We start from the raw sequence: 21,987 nt of genomic DNA on the forward strand, positions 1-21,987 counted from the left end.
CCTCCCACTGCCCATTAAAGAAAGTGGAGTGCAGGTGTATTTCTGAGAGGGAAAGGGAGAGATCAGATAAAGTTTAATAGGGAATCGGATAGATATTTGGCAGAAAAAGCAATTGCAGGATATGAGAGATAGGGCAGGGTTCTGCATTCTACATTAGTTACTTTCCATCCTGCACATTCCACTTCTCCAAACGTGAAATATGGGAGCCTGCTATCTGTGACACATGGCACCATAAAAAATAATATATGCAGAAGAAAGAACTTGTACTTGCATAGTATTTTATCACATCTCTTGGAGACCTTCCAAAACACTTCATATAGAATGAATTACATTGCATAGTCACTGTTGTTATGTAGGTAGCCATTTTGTGCACAGCAAGGTCCCACAAATAAGAGCGAGACGAAAGGCCAGTTTTTGGTGATGTTGGTAGAGGGAAGAATGTTGGACAGGAAATCGAGTGAATTTCCTACTCTTCTTCCAATATCCACCTGAGCCACCAATGCAAGCAGATGGAGCTTCAGTTTAACGTCTCATCCAAAGAAAGAGTGTAAACTCTTCCGATAGAGTTACGTTCGTTTCAAAATGTTGAGAAATGTTCTTCCCTCCCCTTCTCTCATCTCCTGTAGATGCTAACATGTGCCTTCTGCCAGTCAGTTTAGAAAGATATTGACAGGGTTCCGGAGACAAACTTCTCAGCCTATATGAAGTCCGTACTCTGTAATTTGCACCAAGCCCCATTTGCCCATCACCCCTATGCTCACTGACCTTCCTCTTTGACCAAGCTTTTGGTCACTTGTCCTAATGTCTCCTACTTTGGCTCGGTGTCAGTTTGTGTCTGATTACGCTCCTGTGAAGCGCCTTGGGACGTTTTACTATGTTAAAGACGCTAAATAAATGCAAGTTGTTGTTGTTAGTACTGTCTTCTTAATTAAGCTCCTTTGTTCCCTTGGTACTCAGTCACTTTCATTCTAGTTTTCTTCAACAACATCATCAGTACTCACTGTCCAAACAAAAATCTTCCTCCAAGATAACCAACAAAGTTACAATGAACAAAAAACGTTCAAGGTACAGACAAGTGTTTTATTTTCGAAAAGGTTGTGATGCTTACATTCACTGTTCAATTAAGAGTAAACAGCATTCAGGGCTTTTGACATTTTGCAGTCCCTTATCTATGGGCCATTTTCCATATACATGGTGATTTTGGGCCTTAGCTAATTACAGCAGATACTGCTAAAAATGGGTCTAGTTTTGGGAAGCGACACTGTCCCCACAGCTTGGCCAAAACAACTAATTGTCTCGGCCTCTTGTAACTCTGCACTTTTGTTTTGCGTTGTATTCCTACTGGGCTCTGCTGCTCTCAACCTTACAGTCCAATTCCTGCTCTGTCACTGTGTGGTCCCATTCCTGTTCTATTCTGCACTGCCTACTATCTCACTGCGTGCTACAGTGCCACTGCCTCAATAGGCACTACTCACCTGATCATACCTCTCAACCTGCAAACTTCAAAATCAGAAAAACCCTAAATTCTGCAACGTCTTATTTTACCTTGTGTGGTGCCACAAATATTTACACAGCCTAATATATTTTTTGCTTTGATGCCAGCTGTGGCTCAGTGGTCGCACTCTTGTTTCTGAGTCAGAAGGTCACGGGTTCAAGCACCACTATAGTTCTTGAGCGCATATTATAGAGTAACTCTCCAATACTGTACTGAGTGAGTGCAGCATTGTCAGAGGTACTGCTTAGATCGCGACCCTGTTCTGCTGGATGGTAAAGATCCCATAGCACTATTCAAAGAAGGGCAACTCTCCCAGTGTCCTAGAAAACATTTCTCCTTCAACCAACATCACTAAAAACAGATTAACTGGTCATTCAATTCATTGCTGTTTTGTGGGATCTTGCTGTGTGTAAAATTGCCGCCGCAGTTATCCACATAAAATATATCAATCTGAAGTTCAGTGATTGTTGTTATGTGAAGCACTTTGTGTTTCTGAGATGTGATAAGCTGCTATATAATGAAAGTTCTTTCTATCCAATTAAAAATGAAGGGAGTTTCGGTCTTTATTTGTTTTTCCACGTTTCTCAATCAGAGGTATCAACATTTATTACATTTTGACAGTTCATAAAGCAATTTAAGCCTTAATGTATTGACAAAATGCCATAAGGTGTTAATCCCTTTGACGGAGAAGTTTTTTTTTGGGGGGGGGGGGGGAGGGGGAGCAAATTAAGCACATACCAGACTTTATCCTCCAACTCCAAATGGTTGTCTTAAAGGTTGCAATCATTCCGGGAACATTTTAAAATTTGGGAGTCCCAATCGGAGGGTGGGACAGGATTGACATTGGTGTGCAATATCAGGATAGTTGGGAGATATGGTCCTGCTCCAAGCTGCACTCCCACCTTGCCACTGGACTTAGTTGTTCCATTGGTGCTGGGGAGGGGGTGGGGGGCAGAAAAAGGATAACCTGCAAAGTGTTCCATCACCTGCTTTCTGTTAACTGCAACAGACACAATATTAGCAACAGCGATGGAGTGGCTCGTGACACAGCATACAGACATGTTCATTTGATTTTCTTTGTTGCCTTTTTGAATCACAAATCTAATTTGGCCCCCATGACTTTACTAGAAGACTGAGGTTTAAACCCAAGTCTTGGCTGCCATTCACACTTGAGCTGTTTCCTTCTCTCTTTTACTTGCCTCAAATCCAAAAGTAATACTTGCATTTATATAGCACCTTTCTCGTGTCATCAGAACGTCTCCAAGCACTTCACACTTACTCTTTTAGAGTGACTGTTGTTATGTGTTTTATATCCCACAAACAGCTATGACCGGTTCATCTGTTTTTGGTGCTGGTTGTGGGCATGAACTTTGACCGGGACAACTTTTTGCTCTTCCCTGAACACGTCAGTGGGATCTTTAACATCCAGCAAGAACAGGTAGGCAGTTTAACTTCTCATCCAAAAGGACAGGACCTCTGACAAGCACTACTGCACTGGAAGCCTAGGTTATAAAATCTAACCTTGATACAGGAACCCACATACTTCTGACCCAGAGGGGAGAATACAACCGACTGAGCCAAGCTGTAAGTCGGGGAGGAGGAGGGGGGAGTTAATAAAAATAAGTGAGGCAAGGGTGATTTGAAAGAGGAATAATAATCACAAAATATTGAAATGTACACAGGATAATATCATCAGTGTTTCTATGAACTAATATATATTAAGGCTTGAAACCGAAGATGTGATTGTGTTTGAGCTTTTCAACCTATATCCAGCCACCCAACAATCTTATTCTAGGAAAGCTAATCGTTTCATAGAAAACAGTTCTTCATCCAATAAATTGTTGGTTGTATCCCGAGGTTAATATCCTGTGGCCCCATGCATGGAGACTGAGCAAGCGACAGGATGGGTTACGTGACAGAAAGCAGGAGGGAGACTTTTTTTTATTCCCCTATCTTTTCCAGTGTCAATATTTGAAGGTTGCTGCCGGGTTAAACTGCCAGATTTAATGGAAGAAGGCCTTTATTGGAAAGGGATAAGGCAGGGTCACTGAAACAAGCTGAGAAGTTAAATGACGTTCAGGCTCGGAGGGGGGCAGGGAGACCACCCTGAAAGAGAACTCGACACTCTACCACTGGAGTTTTACCAGGTCACCCAATCTGCAGTGTTGAAGACAAAGATCCTGCCGGCAGTACCTCTTAGAAAATCAAACTATTCAAATCACTTGTCGATTTGTTAGGTTTTTATGTTGGATTATTTTTGTTTAAACAGTGAGCATTGATGACGTGGAGGAGTTACTGAGCCTGACAACATGGCAGAGTTGAATTATTATCAGTATAAATGCAATCACTAACCTACGGTGCTTCAGCTAGCCAGCATGATCATTTCAAATGTGCAGGTTAATCCAACTGCTTTGCGTGGTCATGCTCACTAACCCCCACACTCTGATTATTGACTGTAGTTCCCTTGCATTGTCAACTCAGCAAGTCCTTCAAGCCAGAACCCTGTTTTTGCCAAATTTCTATCCTGTTCCCCTCCTGAAGGCGTTGACTCCTGCTATGACATGGTTGTTTCTGACTGGTCACCTTCCAATACCTCACCATTTAGGTTCACAAATAAAGGGTGAGTTTTGGCAAGCTATTGGACTATGGAGGCCATTTCAGCTGAGCCCAATCCTCTCCTCACCCAGTGTCCAAACGTGAGCACTTTCCAGCAGCAAGAACCCAGGATGATTTTCCCTTCTCTAGCCCAGTAGCATTGATGCCAAGTGTTAATGCACTGCTACAACCCAGCTGAGATCTATACAGATCAGGAATCAAACCTTGGGACCATTTGGTCAACATGGTTCAATTACATGATTACTTTGCAACCGAACTGTAACTGTATCGCTACTGGTGCTAATCCAGCTCCACCTCACAGTCAGCCAGTACTTCCAGCCAGTGCCCTGTGTAACTGTCTGTATCTCTACTGGTGTTAATCCAGCTCCCTCACACTGTCAGGCCCAGTACCTCCTCCTAGTCAGTGCCCTGGGTTACTGACTGTATCTGTACTGATGTTAATCCAGCTACCTCACATTAGGCCCAGTATCACCCCCCAGCCCGTGCTCTGTGTTACTGATTGTACCTCTGTTGATCCAGCTCCCTTGCAGTGTTGGCCTTAATAATTTCTCATAGCCAGGACTTCTGATAATGTCATCAGCTCGTGTTTAAGGAAAATCAGAAATTCAATAGATATAGAACACATATTAATCTATTGATTAACATTCAAAATGAGTTAGTGCCTGATATGGTGCTGAGTCACATATGCCAGGGCAGTACCAGGTTCCAACTGCTGATCTGTGCTGAGTTAGTCAATTTCAGCCAGGTTAGAGACATGCATTACAATTAGGCTGAAAGTTTCCACTCCTGATCAATATCCACAGCACTTCCAGCAAGATTTATATGCGTGGACACCAGGCGAGGACAGGATCGGACTTGGCATGTGATGGCTTCCATGGTCAAACATCCCCACTGACACTCGGCTGGTTGGGCAAAGTACAGAAGGACTGCCGCTGTCCTTTGGACTGGGCCATGCAAGAGTCCATCGCCTTGAGAATAGGAGGGGTCAAGGATGAAAATTGGAAGGAGGGAAAATGAACCTCTGCAAAGACCTGACCCCCACCCACCCACCTCAAGAAAAGGATGCTGAGGCTCCTCGTTTGATTTACCAACTTACTCTGTATCCTGTTAACGTATTTGCATCACTTAGCGGTTTACTTAAACTTTTCACCACCTGCGTTACGCTGCGGATATTACTGTAGCTCTTTTCTATTAGATACAGCATGTTGCCGTTGACCGTCATGTTATGGGCCTTCTGGACTGCAATTGCGAGCAGCTTGAGGCCAGTCTGAATCTCCTCGGCTTTTGTTCCCAACTGTAGAGACACAAAGGTTAACGCAACGTTAGATCTTCCCAATAGAACAAAAATATTAGCTCCCATTGATGCGAGAAGCGATGCTAGTATGGAAGGAGCTTACAGTGGGAAATTGCAGGCCCATAGAAAGGTCCCTTTAAAAGTATCAGACAGAAAATTAGAGGGTATCGACCCCTGATTTCCTGACCCTCGCTTCCAAGTCCCACTCCTTGCCATGAGCACCCAATCAGTCCTTCTATGTTATATATTGTACCAGAAGTACTCATAAAGTAACCCATAATATGCAATCATAACAAAGATCATGACATTCATACCCTGTTCTGACATAACACTTGGCACAGATAGCATGTCATTAATGACATTTTGCCAGCAGCCAAAACTGCAATATACTTGTGAACGAATGACCTGCATTTATATAGCGCCTTTCATGACCTCAGGACATCCCAAAGTGCTTTACAGCCAATGAAGTGCTTTTGAAGTGTAGTCTCTGTTGTAATGTAGGAAATACGGTCACTGTTGTAATGTAAGAAACGCGGCAGCCAATTTGCACACAGCAAGGTTCCACAAACAGCAATGTGATAATGACTAAATAACCTGTTTTAGGTGTTGATGAGGGATAAATATTAGCCAGGACAATGGGGGGGGGGGGGGGGGGAAGTTCCCCTGCTCTTCTTCAAAATAGTGCCATGGCATCTTTTATGTCCACCTGAGACGGCAGAAGGGGCCTTGGTTTAACTTCTCATCCGAAAGACGGCAGCGCCGTGCTCCCTCAGTACTGCAGTGGAGTGTCAGCCTAGATTTTGTGCACAAGTCTCTGGAGTGTGACTTGAACCCACAACCTTTTGATTCAGGCGAGAATGCTATCAACTGAGCCACGACTGAAAGGAACTGAGTTCACTGACATTTGTGCCGTGCTTCGCTACCTATAGCATGGAGAAATTAATCAACAGCATGACACAGATTTGCCTCCAGGAGTGAAATGACATAAAAATAAACTGAAGATGCAGTCGTCGTATGTAGCCATTGAAACTCTCCATTGACTTGTCAGGCCATTAGCATTTATGAAGCAGCCATTCAAATGCGCTGCAGTGTTCTTTTCACTCCGCTTGCAGAGCTCCCATGGCGTCACTGACAGTAAACAAAGAATGAACAAACTTGCATATATATAGCGCCTTAACACATCCTCTGGATGCCCGAAAACATTTCACAGCCAGTGAATTACTTTCTGAAGCGTAGCCACTGTTGTTTTTGTAGAGAAACACAGCAGCCAATTTGCTCACAGCAAGTTCCCACAAAGAGCAGATGAGATAAATAGTTCACCACTCTGTGTTTTGGTGGTCTTGGTTAAGGGATAAATGTTGGCCAGGATATCGCAAGAACTCCTGCTCTTTTTCGAATAGTGCCATGGGACCTCCTTACATCCACAAATGGGGTGTAGTTTTTAATGTGTCATGCAAAAGACAGCACCTCTGACAATGCAGGACTCCCTCAGTATTGTACTGGAGTATCCACCTAGATTATGTGCTCAAGTCCTGAGGGATTAGTCAATGTTATGCTGTAATGGCAGGAGTATTATACCATGTAACAAATAACGTATTATTCTGCTGCTAAGGTGGAGCTGTGGCCTGTCCCTTTAAAAGCATTAAAGTCTAATTGCTGTAGAAAAGCACTTCTGTTAGTCAAATCCTGAGGCCAAACTAAGCCTAATTGCTAATTCATTCTTTTTAGACACTTTATTTTAAGATGCTACTTGTTCATTGGCACATCCTCCATCTGCTTAGTTGTTATTTGTTGCACTTATCAGTATAATATGTCAGTCAATTAGGTACAAGTGCGATGTGCACTTTCAAGTGTGATACTCTGAGGTGTGATTCTTTTCAAGTGTGACATTTTATAGATGCACGCTAGACACACAATTATATATCGGGTAGATAAATATTCAGTATTTCACAAATATGTTTGTTTTGAGACACGTCTGTGTCTCTTTAAGTGTCAGTGTGCACATAAATTTCTGTGTCACCTGTAAAAATGTATTGTTTCCAAATGTACAGAAAAAATATCTCCGCAACCAAAAATACCTTTGCATTGACTTCAGGAGTCACACTTTGCTTTGGAAAAAAAATTGACCTCTAATTGACCTGGCGATTTGCCTAAGTACAATTAGTCTCTAATTGACCCAAGAGGGCACAATAATTTCACTTTGTGGACTCAACAGGACACACCAAGTTTCACACAGCTGGACTTTAGCAGCAGAATAATACACCGCACATGACGTGGTATAATACTCCTGACCTTATTAATCAGCGTATCACCTTACCTACATTGAGTAGCTACATAGAAGAGCCAATAGTAACAAAAGGCCATCTCTTTTAACAGATCAACTCTATCAACCCATCTTCTTACCACATCCCTTAATCCCTTCTCCCCAAAGACACATTTAATTGCCCTTGATCCTATTTATAACGTCTGATTCAATATACTTCCTGATAACCTACTCCACAATTCTGTTAGCCTTTGGATGGATAAAGTTCCACCTGATTTTCCCTTCTTACTCCGAACCTCCTATGTGGTATTTGAACCCTTTATATTAGTGAACAATTTGCCTGGATCAGCTTTGTCAATTCCTTTCTTAATCTTCAGAAATTTAATTGGGTCATCTCAAAATCTCTTTTACAAGAAAATAAGCTCATACTTTTGTAACCTTTCTTCATATCTGATACTTGGAATCATCGTTGCTCGTCTCTGTGGCCTTTTATGGGCAATAACATCTTCCAAACAATTATGTCATCAGAAATGTACACCAGCACCTCATATGGCTCTAATATACCCTAAACAGCAACAATGCAACCTCAAGTATAAAAAGCTCCATCCTCTCCTGCTGCAGCCCAATATCTTATTTATCTTCTACGTTAGCAGAGTGCTGAAAGTTTAATTGATTTCTTCACCATAACCTCAAGGAGCTCTTTCCCAATCAGCTCACTGTTCCTTTTAACAGATACTCCTCTTTTAGTTCATGGCTCCTGGAGCAATTATTTTGCATTTATTCACATTGAACTGCCTCTGACACTTATTGGCCCAGTTGCCTAAAAGATCTAAATCCTTCAGGTTTCTCACTATTTGCCCTACATTCTATTTATTTTATAATACATAAGGTTCCAAATAATCTCAGGATCTTCACTACACCCAATAAACGGATCTTGGATTCTGAAACCAGGAGTGCAAAGGAACGCAAGAACATAGGAACAGGAGTAGGCCATTCACCCCCTCAAGCCTGTTCCGCCATTCAGTTAGATAATGGCTGACTTGTATCTCGATTCCATTTACTCGCCTTTGCTCCTTGGTAGCCTTACCCAAACGTATCAATCTCAGTCTTGAAAATTTCAATTGACCCAACATCCACAGCCTTTTGGGGGAAGAGAGTTCCAGATTTTAACTACCCTTTGTGTGAAAAAGTGCTTCCTGATTTCACTCCTAAGTGGCCTAGCTCTAATTTTAAGATTATGCCCCCTTGTTCTGAATTCCACCACCAGAGGCAACAGTTTCTCTTTATCCACCTCATCGAATCCCTTTATCATTTTAAAGGCCTCGAATAGATCATCCCTCTCAACCTTCTAAACTCAAGGGAATACATACCAAGTCTACGCAACCTGTCCTCATAATTTTAACCTTTTAAGCTTTGGTATCGTCCTGGTGAATCTGCGCTGTACCCGCTCCAAATACACTCAGACTTGCATGCCCAGTTTCTATGAGTCCAATGCTGGATTCAATGAAAACAGACATGATAATATGCCTTTAAGTGGCTTCAATAAGGTTTATAAAAATGATAAAGAAATTACTTAATGTGCTAGTGTTGCCTTGTCGCAAAATGTCAAATATAACACCAATATTTATTTTTCATGACTTTTGTGTGAATTTTTGTGCTTAATTTAGGGGCTTATATTTCCCAAGTTAGAGAGCCAACATCAGCATCAAGCATAGAGCTAGATACAGATTACATCCTTCTATGCCTTTGTTACCTCTTGACTTGACTATTCCAATGCTCTCCTGGCCGGCCTCCCATTTCCATCCTCCATAAACTTGTGTTCGTCCAAAACTCTGCTGCCCATATCCTAACTCTCACCAAGTCCCGTTCACTCATCATCCCTGTGCTCGCTGACCTACATTGGCTCCCGGTCCGGGAAAGCCTCGATTTTAAAACTCTGATCCTTGGTTTCAAATCCCTCCATGGCTTCGCCCTTCCCTAACCCTGTAGCCTTCTCCAGCCCGACAACCCTCCAAGATCTCCAAGCTCTCCAATTCTTGCCTCTTGCACATCCCTGATTTTAATCGCTCCACTGTTGGCAGCCATGCTTTCAGCTGCTTAGGCCCTAAGCTCTGGAATCCCCTCCCTAAATTTCTCTCCGCCTGTCTACCTCTCTCTCCTCCTTTAAGATGCTCCTTAAAACCTACCTCTATGACCAAGCTTTTGGTCACCTGTCCTAATATCTCCTTATGTGGCTCACTGATTTACTACGTTAAAGGCACTATATAAATGCAAATTGTTGTTGTTGTTATTATTGTTCTAGGAATCCCCAATAATGTGCCTCAGCCCCAACCTCAGTAGAACAACCCCTACAGCACCAGTGTAACACTTCCATTTTGCAGTCATCCTGTGGCCTCTTTAATGAGATTGTCAATGTGACACCAATTAGGTAGCTTTGCCTAAAAATGCATTTTCAGGTTCCTGAGCTCCGGGCTCAAACTTTCTACAGCCATAAGTCCCTGCCACTCCCTTCTGTCAGCCTCTGCATCTACCTCTTGCTGAGCTAGTATCGCAAGCTCCAGCCGTTTGCCCAACCATTTCTTCTGTTCTTCATCTTATGGTTGGACATCAAAGGCTTGGCAAGCTGGTGTTAGGAGATGTCCGAAGAATTTTAACTACATGTCGTGGATAGATACAACCAATGGACGTGTTCAAACATCGTGCAATTTCAAATTATTTCAGCCCACTAGATTTGAAGAATTGACACTGTCTTGAAACACATCAGAAGCATGTATGACTTCTACGAGCTTTTAGGATTTCATTCGATCTCTGGACTGAAGATTTTGAGCTCAGGATAGAAGCGTGTTTATCATTATGGAAAACTGTCCTGCGCACTCTGAAATCTCCGGCCAAACAAATGTGGAACTTGTCCATTTTCCAATGAAGACCTCTTCTAAGCTTTGGGCTGACATATGCTGAAGTTAGCAAGCTTCTCAAGGGTCACTATTGGAAGTTTCTGGCTAGAAAAAGACAGATTTCTGCTGATGTTACAATGAGCAGGACCAATCCCTGCTGATGTTCCTCAGTCTGACTATATCACAGTTAATGACTCCTTGATCTCCCGAACCTCCATCGAAGCATTGAACCGACCCGAGCCGAAATTAAATCATGTAATTAGTGAGGATAGCAAGGATTTTGAAGATGATGATGTTGCTTCTCATTCTCCAACTCCAGCAGCCTGTCTCAAGATGTTCTCTGGCATTCAATATTATATGCACTGCTCATTTAACAACTCGTTTCATTCAAAAGTGTTGGCTTATCAGGGAAAAACTGAGAAGCAATCGCTCGTGATTCAATTTCAAAGATAAAACAGTCCAAAATAACAGAAATTACCCTTATTACAGTGAAATTAAAACAAAATATTAGATTTTTAACATTTTTTCTGATTCTTGAAAATTGTAAATGCTTTCAAAACAGTCCAGAAGTGTTTCCAAGTGTTTATAAGAAAAGTCCCCTTATTGTTATAGGACGTATAATATTCTAATTTTATATGGTCCAACAGAGTATTACATTAGGCAGACTCGACTGTCATTGAATTAGGGGCAGCTTTGCAGTAGCTCCATGCCCATTGTGACCAAGGCTGAGACTGCTAAAGCTCATTTCACATCGGACCTTTATAGAGAAGATCTTCATCCCATCAATCTGGGCTTGATTTGAATTCCGGAAGCGAAAGGCCCGTGTCCAACCCCTAAACGTCACTGTCTTTCACCTCAGCACCATGGGTGAAAATAAAGCCCAGACCGAAAGATGTAAGGGCGCAAAATTAAATGGGTTTAGGGGCACTCTTTACCAAGCTCCCGACAGGTACAAGCTGGTACCCAAGAATGGCTGATGTGGGAAATGGAAATGTTACACTGGGGAAATGTGCATACAAGGATCAATGTCGCAAATCAACTTGTCAACAAATGTGAATCATCCATACACTTATCCCAATTACAGCAGCTGCCACCACTCTTCCTTCATTTTCCAGTCTGGAATTAGGGGCAGTTTTAAGGGTGACTCAAAGCTGTCCTAGTAGCACTGATCTGACGACTTAATTTTTTCTTTTATTCTCTTTTTTTTTCTCCCTTCTCCTGTAAAAAGTTGAAATCTTGTCCCCAGTAGGTCAGGATTCCAAGCATGTCAGATAATAGCATTTGGACGAGTGTTTGTAGCTTGTACTTTGGTACCGGGCCAGATATCCCTCCATTTATTGTCTTTATCAGTGCAATCATGAAAAGAAAATAAACTTACGTCCTTTGCTGCCCATTCTCTGTAGCTGACATTGGTTTTTGGAAGGGTAAAATTTCCTGTGAGAGTGCAGGTCTCCTCACACCGTTCCTAAATGGAAACATATTACAGTGAGACAAGAATCAGCTTTCCGCCTCACCAACTATAAAGTTCAGTAAAAATTACTACCTAGAGGAAAAACCTTTTAGAGTAGGTGGGTATCATGGCACGGCAAGATGTGCTGCATTGTGGTGAGGTAGGATGGCATGACTGTTAACCTCTTTTCCCCAGATGGTGGGGGTGAAATTGGTCTTCGGCGATCGCACAAAGTGGGCAATAGCGAATCAGCAGCCCATTTTACACCCCGCCGATTTTCTTTTCCATTGAAGTCAATGGATTCGCTATGGCCCCTTTTCCCCCAATGCTGAAGACCAACTTCACCGCTGGTGACTTTCTGATTTCAGTCAAGTTGTCTGATGGGCAAGGGAGGCATGGGGAAGGGGTCAGTAGTCATACAGCAGAGGAAGAAAGGCACTGGGGCAGAGTTGGCACATTCCACTCAGGATTTGCAAGCCACTTGTGACATTATTTGGAGGTATAGGAGCCAGTCACTGCTTGGCCTCTTGGCTGAAAGTTGCTGTGCACTGATGAACTGGAATGTCATATTGACCCATAGAGGGGTACTTCCTATAAACACCATTCACTCTACTACAGCAACAATTTACATTACTATGGAGCTCATTCCTTGTAGAAAGGCATCTCACAGCACTTGACAGAGCATTGGAAGTAAGTGGCCAATATGAGGAGGGGGAGAAAAGAGGAAGGAAGTCATGGTGGGGGGCAAAGTACTCTCAAAGAAAAAGTTTCTAGAGGCACAGAAACATAATCGCGGGAGTAGGCCATTCAGCCCCTTGTGCCTGTTTTGCCGTTCAATCAGACCTGGCTGATCTGTGCCTCAAATCCATTTACCCGCCTTCGATCCATATCCCTGATACACTTACTTAATAAAATCTGTCGATCTCGGTCTTGAAAATTTCAATTGTCTCAACATGCACAGCCTTTTTGAGGGTGAGAGTGCCAGATTTCCACTACCCTTTGTGTGCAGAAGTGCTTCCTGATTTCACTCCTGAATGGCCTGGCTCTAATTTAAGATCGTGTCCCCTTGTTCGAGACTCCCCCACCAGAGGAAATAGGTTTTCCGTATTTACTGTATCGAATCCTTTCATCATTTTTAACACCTCAATTAGACCACCCTTTGTCCTTCTAAACGCAAGGGAATACAAGCCAAGTTTATGCAACCTGTCTTCATTATTTAACCCTGTAAGCCCTGGTATCATTCTGCTGAATCTGCGCTGCACTCCCTCCAAGGCCAGTATATCCTTCCTGAGATTCGATGTCCTAAACTGAATGCAGTACTCCAGATGGGGTCTGACCAAGCCTCTGAACAAATGAATCATAACTTCCTCCCCTTTGTATTCCGGCCCCCTTGAGATAAAGGCTAACATTCCATTAGCCCTTTTGATTACTTTGTGTATGTGTGCACTAGCGTTTAGTGACTTGTGTACCTGGACACCCAAATCACTTTGCTCCTCCACAGTTCCCATTCTCTCACCATTAAGAAAATACTTCAATTTGTCTTTCTTGGATCCAAAGTGGATGACAGAGAGCGAAGTGACAAGGTGGAAATGCTGAGGGAGGGAGTTCCAAAGGGCGGGGCAGAGTAGGAGAAGTAAGCTGGAGTTGGAGGAGTGGAAGGTGCATTCAAAGACTTTTTGAAGATCATAGTTGGGGAGGGGGGGGGAGAAGAGGGGGGAGTCAAGGCCCTGAAGGGATCTGAAGATGAGAAATGAAATTCTTGAAGGTCAATTCTCTGGGACACAAGAAGCCAGTGGAACGTGGCAAGGATAAGGCTGACGGTGATGTGGATGACGACACTGTTGTTGCATTCTGGATGGTTTGTAGCTTGTGAATGATGAAAATGGAGAGGCCGGCAAAGAGAACGTTGAAGAAATCCGGCCATGAGGTGAGAAAAGTGTGGCAGCAGAGGGGAGAGACTGGGGGTGAGATGTTGTGGAGGGGGTAACAGGTTGCATGTGGGGGAAGATGCAGAGCCCTTCCAGCACATCCAATCCGTCACCCCTCCACAACTTTGCAGTCTACCATGGCTCTGCACTAATGGCTGGAGAACCTTTTGCTTAGCATTTGCAAACGAATGCTTAAATCACATATAATTCTCAAAATGCTGGCAGGCGCAGGACTAATCTATACTGAGGCAATAAGCTCTGAATATCTAAACATCATTAAACTAGCTGAAAGAATGTCAGCATAAGGCAGCTGCTCCAGTAAACACAGAAGCCTTCAAATGACTGTAAGGAATGTTATCATGTGAACGCTTAACATACTGGAATGAGATTCCTCTCGCTGCTATTTTAACAGAGGCACTAACTGCTTTTACAATAACCAGGTTAAGCTTTTGTTAAAATAGTGGAAAGTGGAATTTGATACAAGCTCATTAAAGCAGTAGCATGTTAACATGAGTCACAGTAATTTGCAGGCTGGAGTCACTCAGTGATGGAATATGTTCATCAAAGTGCAGAACTGCAATCCGTAGCCTGGTGATGGTGAGCTTCTAGCTTGTTTTCTTTCTGCCCATGCCATTTACACCACTGCTGTGGTGCCTACCCCGCGTGGGGGCGGGGGAGAGGGAGGCAGCGGGGTTCTGGAGAGGCACAATGCCACCCTGTTGGAGGGGCACACATCGGACTGGCCAGAGTGGTCGGATAGAAAAACATTCGGTGGCGGCTGCTGCTAGAATGATTTGCTACTTTCCTAATGGTAATGTCTCTCTCAAATCGACTGCCATTGGGATAAGGGATTGTGGGGCCCACTTAAGGCTGCTGTACATTGCTTCATGCAGGCTTACTTTCCATTGTACATGGGGTAGCACGACTGGAATTTCATGGGGTGCCTGGCATCCTGCCAGTCCTGTCTCCAAGTATGATGTCACATGGGGAAGTGGGGGGTGGGGGGGGGCGGCGGGGAAGACCTACCCTCCCTTCCACTGGAATTTCCCAGGTCAGATAAATGATCCCAACCCAAATTGCTCCCCTCCCCCGCCCCACCCCAGATTGCGCTAATTCTGTGCCCAAAATAGGCCAGAATATCTAGGCTGTTTACTCTTGGCTGGGTGAGTGTCAGCAGCCTACGGTTCTAGGGGGTATCATATCCAAACCTAATCCTGTCTTCACCTGACATTCACACATGTACGCTTTCAGTAAGTGGGGGCGGGGGCGGAGGGTCATTGAATCGCTATCATGAAAGGAGAGCCTCACCGACCTTCTCCAATTGAGCCAAACCTACTGCAAACCAGCTAATCCAAGACAGACCAAGGATTGAACCTTGGAACTTCCCTGATCTGTATGGCTCAGTGACTCACTGCTTAACACGCCAAACTATCTGGGGAAGTGGGTTTTCGCTTTGCTTCTTTGAACGTTTGATACCCACGAGTATCAGCCATTGTGTAATTACTTGGCATTGGACGGGTGTTATAAGTTTCTGGGGAAAGCAAACAAAGAGGTGCAAAGTTTGGGCTTGATTGAATCATCTGATAAGAACATTTGTCTCTTCATGGGTCAATTGTCATCCAGTTGGGATTTAATTCTGGAATAACTGATCTAATTTTATGGAATTCCCAAATGAGTAAAATCTCAAGATTAGGTGCCGCCATACGTTAAAAACATCCCCCAAAAACTCCTTTAAAAATATAAACGCAATGGAGGGTGAATTTCCACGGGGGTTCTTCCATTCATCCGCCGTAACTTCGGTAGATTGTCTGCTAAACCCTGGCGCAACGGAGCAAACTGTGTTTACGCCATTTCTCCGGGATTTCTACAGATCTTCTGCCAAAGTTACGGCAGACGATCCCTTGCAGAAATTCGCCCTCAGTGAGTTAATGGAGGACTCTGGATGGATGAGAGACAGATATCCAAAGGGTTCTCATGACTTCATAAACTGCAAAACGAGAGCTGAAACAGTTGGTCATCTGCACCCTGAGATGGAATTATTGTCCCTTTACCCTTTGGCATTTAAATGGTTTCAAGTTTAACTTTATTTTTTCATTAATGCTTCTTTTGATATTGCAAGTTAAAGTCATAACAGAGTGTCCTGAAGGTGCTAATTCTTGCTGGGGTACAGTTCCAGGGCCAACAGCTGCCCTGCGGTACCTCACCCGAGTGGCTATTATTCCTGCGGGAGTGTAGACGGTGAATGTCGGCTGAGCTCGATGCTGTCCTCACCCGACCTCCACACACATGCACTTTCCCATACGGGTCTTTTGAACAGATTAGGAGCAGGAGCCTGGCTGACCCTTTTTTCCCCTCCGCAGCGCAGGGAGGCTGCCGCCAATTGTAGGCGCACTCCCCGTCCCCCATTATTGATGCCCCAACTGGGAATTGAACCAGCAAGGCTTAGTAATGCACTGGAATGATGGGTCTAACTATTAAGAAACGTATACTCAATATACCCAATCAGATGCTATACTTCTATACAATACCGCCAGCATAGGGTTACTACAGCGTTAACTCTACAACCTTGCATTAATCTGTTCTTAAGTTGTGCTCTGAGTTAACATTCATACCAGGTGTCAGACTCAAACACAGTTGAAACTCACTGTGTTATGCTATAAGCAGACCACATACATGCACACAATGGCGTACCATTGAATTTGCAGCATCCTTTGCCTCTCTAATGTACTTGTCCAGCACCCTGATGTCACAGATTGGCTGAAGTGGATTCGACTTTGCTGGCTTTATGTAACCGAGTAACATCACTAGCAGTGCAAAAAGTCCTGGGTTGGGGGGGAAAGAAAGATAAAGAACCATCAATTGACATGCGATTAAGATTTACGACCAAAACTTGTGCATAAATATAAGAGAACTTCTGGGCAAGGGGAGGGGGATGGCGGTGCTTCAACGCATGGTCTCAGTAGTGTTGCTCTAGAGAGGCATCAAATGGAGACCCAAGTGCTTCGTCACAAGAAGAAACACAGAATCACATAGGGAATCATCTCACACTGGCAGAGGCCTAGCAGCAGGTCACCTGAAGAGAAGACCAGTACCTGAATAGATAAAACACTTTGGTCAGGTTGCTTAGGGTGACACTGAAGCATGATGTAGCCACGGACCAAGAACCAGAATTCCCATCTATGGTTCTCTCTCCTAACCTCCCAAAGGTCGGTGAGATCAGTCTCAGCATGGTTGTCACACGCGCCAAGTGAAATTGAGATGACAGACTGATGGAACACGATGGTTCCACTCCCCTTGAGACCATGGGACCGTCATCTGCTGAATCTACGGGTGCTCATGGTTGAATTAGGTAGACTACAGTGTTAGAACGGTATCACATCGTATTGTACATGGTTATCTGTGGAGGAGGAAACCTGACTGAGTTTCTCGTCTACATGCGCTCATTAACTTCTTTGAGGAGATTAGGTAAATTTGGAGCACCTGACAAACTCTCTGTGGTTCAGTGGAAGGGCACTTTCAATGGGCCGAATGGTCTTTTCTCAATCCACCAACACCTACCAAGCAAACCAGGATCAGAATTGATGAACCCTAGCCCTCCTGATTGTGGAAGGTCCCATCAGTAGGATTGGGAGAGGGTGGGAAGTCTGGCTCAGTGGGTTAGAATACAGACCTTTCACCTCCAGAAATCCAGTACAGACTGATGGAATGAGGCTCTCCTCTCTCTTGCTGTCAGGAGTTTAAAGTTAAGATGCTGGCTATTATCACACAGCATGCACTCCAAAACAAGTACTAGACCCTACAGCGTATGGTTTCATCCTCATTCCTGTGTTTTGCCATGTTTCCTTTCTGTTTTGAGTTCAGTGACCTTGTGTACATTATCTATCTCCCTGTTTCCCACAGTGCCTCAGGATATCACAACATAGAATCTGTAATCTTTTCTTGTCCAGTAACCCTATCGTGAAAAGCCACCCACTTGGATTTATTTCATCCCCTTCCCTTCCCTCCTGCAATCAGGTGGTTTGACCACTGCCTGTCCAAGAGTCGACCTAACTCGTGGCTTCAGCTCGATCAGAGAATCACCAAGGATTCCATTCAGATGGCACCCATTTAAAAAGGGGGCATCCCCACTGACCAATGGACAGATCAGACCTTGAGACAAGACACGGGCGACAGACCAAGCTGGACGAGTTGAATAGAAAATCGTGCAGGCCGCAAATCAGTATGCCAAACTCCATGTTCAAATTACCGGTGAACACTCCCGTCCTAAAATGTACCCCATATCCCATGCCATGGAGGACAGGCATAGTACATGGGATATAATGACTAAACAAGCAGATCCGTAGAAGCTTGTTCATACAATTCAGTTGTCTCTCCAATAACAACTTGCATTTATTTGGCACCTTTAACACAGAGACAATCCCACGGCACTTTGCAGAGTAAGCGAATGGATGCTGAGCCACGGAGGGAAAGATAAGGAGGGGTGACCTGGGAGGTGCTTTGTTGTTTGCTACATTAAAGGCCCTATGTAAGCACCATTAGTTAATGTACTTGTGTGACAGTCCTCTGTGTGCTATTTTAATAGAGACTTTAACCAGTTTGTTTTAAATGAGTTAACGTGTTGTTTAAAATAGCACACAAAGGAACACTCGTACACTAATATTGCAAACAGAAAGTTCTTGGTTGTCTATTTGGAATATTGATAACATATATAATTTAAGTAATATATAAATTAGGGCTGTACTAATCCTTTCGGGGTTTTTTTCTGGGATGGTCCCATAGGTTTTTTATATTTTTCAATAATGGAAAATGAGGCGTGTTAATTAAAACAAAGTTCCAAATGAGAACATTTTGAGCCTTTTCTCTTTTTAAAACAAATGTTGTCCTGATTTTTTTTAAAATTAAAAATCTCGTATCTATTGTGTGCCCATCACCTATCACTTCAAAGTGTCAATAGTATGAAAAAGGAGAAAGACAGTAATCTCGTGCTGGTTTTTTTCTGGCCGTGGTTGAAGAGCCGACACGCATCTACTAATCTACAGGGAAATATAATTAGCCTCCAACTGACCTCAGAATGGGCTTACCCTCTAATTGACCTCTGGACGTGCCTAAAGTAGACATTGCGGCCTTAAAGGGATAGACCGCACAACACACAGATCCACCTTCCCAGCAGGAGAATTGTGCATCACTTGATAGGATGCTCCTGTCTTTGACATATCATCTGATGTAACGTGAGCAACACCATAGGAGATGCACCAGAGAAAATCAAGTTTTAAAAAGGACTTTTAGCAGCTGTGGAACAATTTTGCACTTGGATGTTCAGTCACTGAAACTGACGCATTTGAAATTGATGCATTTCCTTGAAATTAATGCACTCAAATTGTGCTTTTTTTTAAAGCAGCCAACACTAATCACAAATGTTTAATATAGCCCACTAAAAATATCAATAGGGTTGTAAGGGATTTCAGCAAGCCTTATGTTGTATACATATAATATATTTAAAATCTTATGTTTCTGCACACTTCCTCTCTACAAAACTGTTCTTCTAGCTGTTGTGTTTTTGTTTCAATTTTTCCTATTATAAATTCCTACAATGGAAAATGCCTAGGTAAACATGTCACGCTATAATTACACCCTCCTGCTAGCAGTGGCACTGTTGCACCTCAATTTTGTGTCTCCCGGCTCCTCAGTCTACTGCAGGGAAACTTCTATGTCCCAACCCATTCTACTTCTTTGCTTCCCAAATTGTTGTAAGGTTTGCTATTTAACTGTCAATCATAATAGTAAAATCAAATATGTAAAAATAAGCAAGACTGTACGACTTTAAAATGGGGATTGCATTACATCCAATTATCTCCCGCCCCCAAACCCTGCTTCACCTGAAGACTACACTTTGTCTTGTCTCCCCATGTTCAACACCACAGGATATCAACTAGTGAATATTAATCTTCAGTACAATGTCAAAATAAATTGTAGTATTGGAGATCAGAGGCTTTCATGTCTGATGCCACTGTCATTTTTGTTATCCATTCTACAATGACAGGCACCTCTGGTAAGTCATAAGCCCCCATTTTAACCTGGAGCAGAAGTGTGACGTATGAGTGAGCGGGCGGGAGGGAAATGCTCACGACAGTGCCAGTATGAGGCTTGGGCAATTTTGACCCCTGGGTCTCATTTTAATACTGCCACACTGACACCCGCCCGAAGCCAGCGGAGATGACGGAGAGGCCGGCAGGTGGAAGCAAGATTTCAGGCAGCAGGAGACCACCGCCGGGGACCCGAGGGAACGGTCCCGGGCATGAAGGTAATTTGCCGGAGGTCCAATGAGAATTGCGGCCGATGCAGAGGAGGGTGGAGGAAGCCCAGGGCAGGGAAGGCACAACATTTCCTTGTGGGTCCAGGAGGAGCACTCGCTCAAAAAGTGAAAAAATAAAACTTTCCTTGGCTTCTTCTGGCCACGATGCTGCCTGCTGCCGGGTTTTACTGGCGAGCCAGGTTCTGAGCACCACTGCCACAATCAGCAGTTAAAATCACGTTGGGTCCAAATGACCAACATACGTTTTTTTTAACCTAATGGTAAGATCTTTGGACGAGCTTGGCTTTATCTGCTGCTGTTTCACTGCAAAGCAGGTGAAGGAAGCTGAAGACCAGACATACATGAGGGAGAGCTGCGAAAAATTCTCAAACGACAGCTTGGCTCAGTTGGTTGCATGCTCGCCTCTGAGTTCACCCTGCTTCACCTGAAGACTACACTTTGTCTTGTCTCCCTGCGTTCAACATCACAGGAGATCAACTAATGAATATTAATCTTCAATACATTGTTAAAAGAAATTGCAGTACCGGAGACCAGAGACTTTCATGTCCATTGCCACTGTCATCTTTGTTATCCCGTCATCAATGTCAGGGCACCTCTGGTAACTCATAAGCCCACTCCAGCCCAGGACTTAAGCACATAAGGCTGAAAATTTTAGTGCAGTGCTGAGGGAGTGCTGCACCATCAGAGGTGCCGTCTTTCGGATGAGATGTTAAACTGAGGACCCATCTGCCTATTCAGTTTCATGTATAAGATACAGGGAGATCTCTGATGTCTTGGCCATCATTCCTCCAAAAACAGATTAACTGATCGTTCATCTCATTTGCTGTTTGTGGGATCTTGTTGTACGCAAATTGGCTGCTGCATTTAGCTACAAAACAACAATGACTGTCCTTCAAAGAAGAAAGTCATTAATTCATTGGCTGTGAAGTGCTTTGGGAAATGCAAGTTTTTTTTCTAAGGTGAGCAATAATGTCAATGTCTGCTGCTGTGCTGTTTAGCACGCAGTTCTGTATGTGCTACCTGCCTCTCTATTGTCCTGGCCAATATTTATCTCGCAACCAACATCACTAAAGAAACATTGCTGTGTGTGGGAGCTTGCTGTGTGCAAATTGGCTGCCACGTTTCCTCCATTACAACAGCGACTACACTTCAAAAGGACTTAATTAGCTGTAAAGCGCTTTTGGACGTCCTCAGGATGTGATAGGCACTATATAAATGTAAGACTTTCTTCTTTTTTCATTTTACTCATCTGTCTACCGTTGAATCCATAAACGCTTAATCCTGATACAAAGAAAATTCTCCCATTGTCTTTTCACGAACTTCCATAAATCAATCAATCACCCCTGTCCTTGCCAAGCACCACTAGCTCTCCATCCCACCCGCCACATGCATTTCAAGGTCCTAATCCTCATCTACAAGTTCCTCCACACTTTCACTCCACCTCAGCTCAACGATCTCCTCCACCAGCCCTCTGACTCCAGGTTACCACTCGAACACCCACTCAATCTGCCCCACCATCAGACAATGACTATGCTCCAGCTCTTTGGAGCCCCCCCCCCCCACAAATTGTACTGCCTGAGCAGCTGATCATACTACCCTAGTGTGGTAGCTCATGGAAGATCGCGCTGCGCCAGATCACTTGCCCTATTAATGATGTGATTACACGTAATTACATAGAACTTACAGCACAGAAACATGGCATTCGGCCCAACTGGTCTACACCAGTGTTTAAGC

At 43.7% G+C, this 21,987-nt stretch overlaps 1 protein-coding gene across 2 annotated transcripts in view; it reads right to left on the minus strand.

Moving 5' to 3' along the window:
- The window catches only part of epoa (erythropoietin a), a 33,548-nt gene that overhangs the window by 2,600 nt on the left and 8,961 nt on the right, over window positions 1-21,987 (minus strand). For both annotated transcript variants that reach the window (XM_067972114.1, XM_067972115.1), the window contains 3 exons: window positions 16,632-16,762; window positions 11,941-12,027; window positions 5,208-5,405 (listed from right to left, as the gene is read on the minus strand). In XM_067972114.1, the coding sequence (XP_067828215.1) occupies window positions 5,208-5,405; window positions 11,941-12,027; window positions 16,632-16,762 (416 nt within the window). The remainder of the gene's footprint in view (window positions 1-5,207; window positions 5,406-11,940; window positions 12,028-16,631; window positions 16,763-21,987) is intronic.

Source organism: Heptranchias perlo, chromosome 35 (assembly GCF_035084215.1).
Source record: "Heptranchias perlo isolate sHepPer1 chromosome 35, sHepPer1.hap1, whole genome shotgun sequence".
In the NCBI taxonomy this organism is placed as follows: Eukaryota; Metazoa; Chordata; class Chondrichthyes; order Hexanchiformes; family Hexanchidae; genus Heptranchias; species Heptranchias perlo.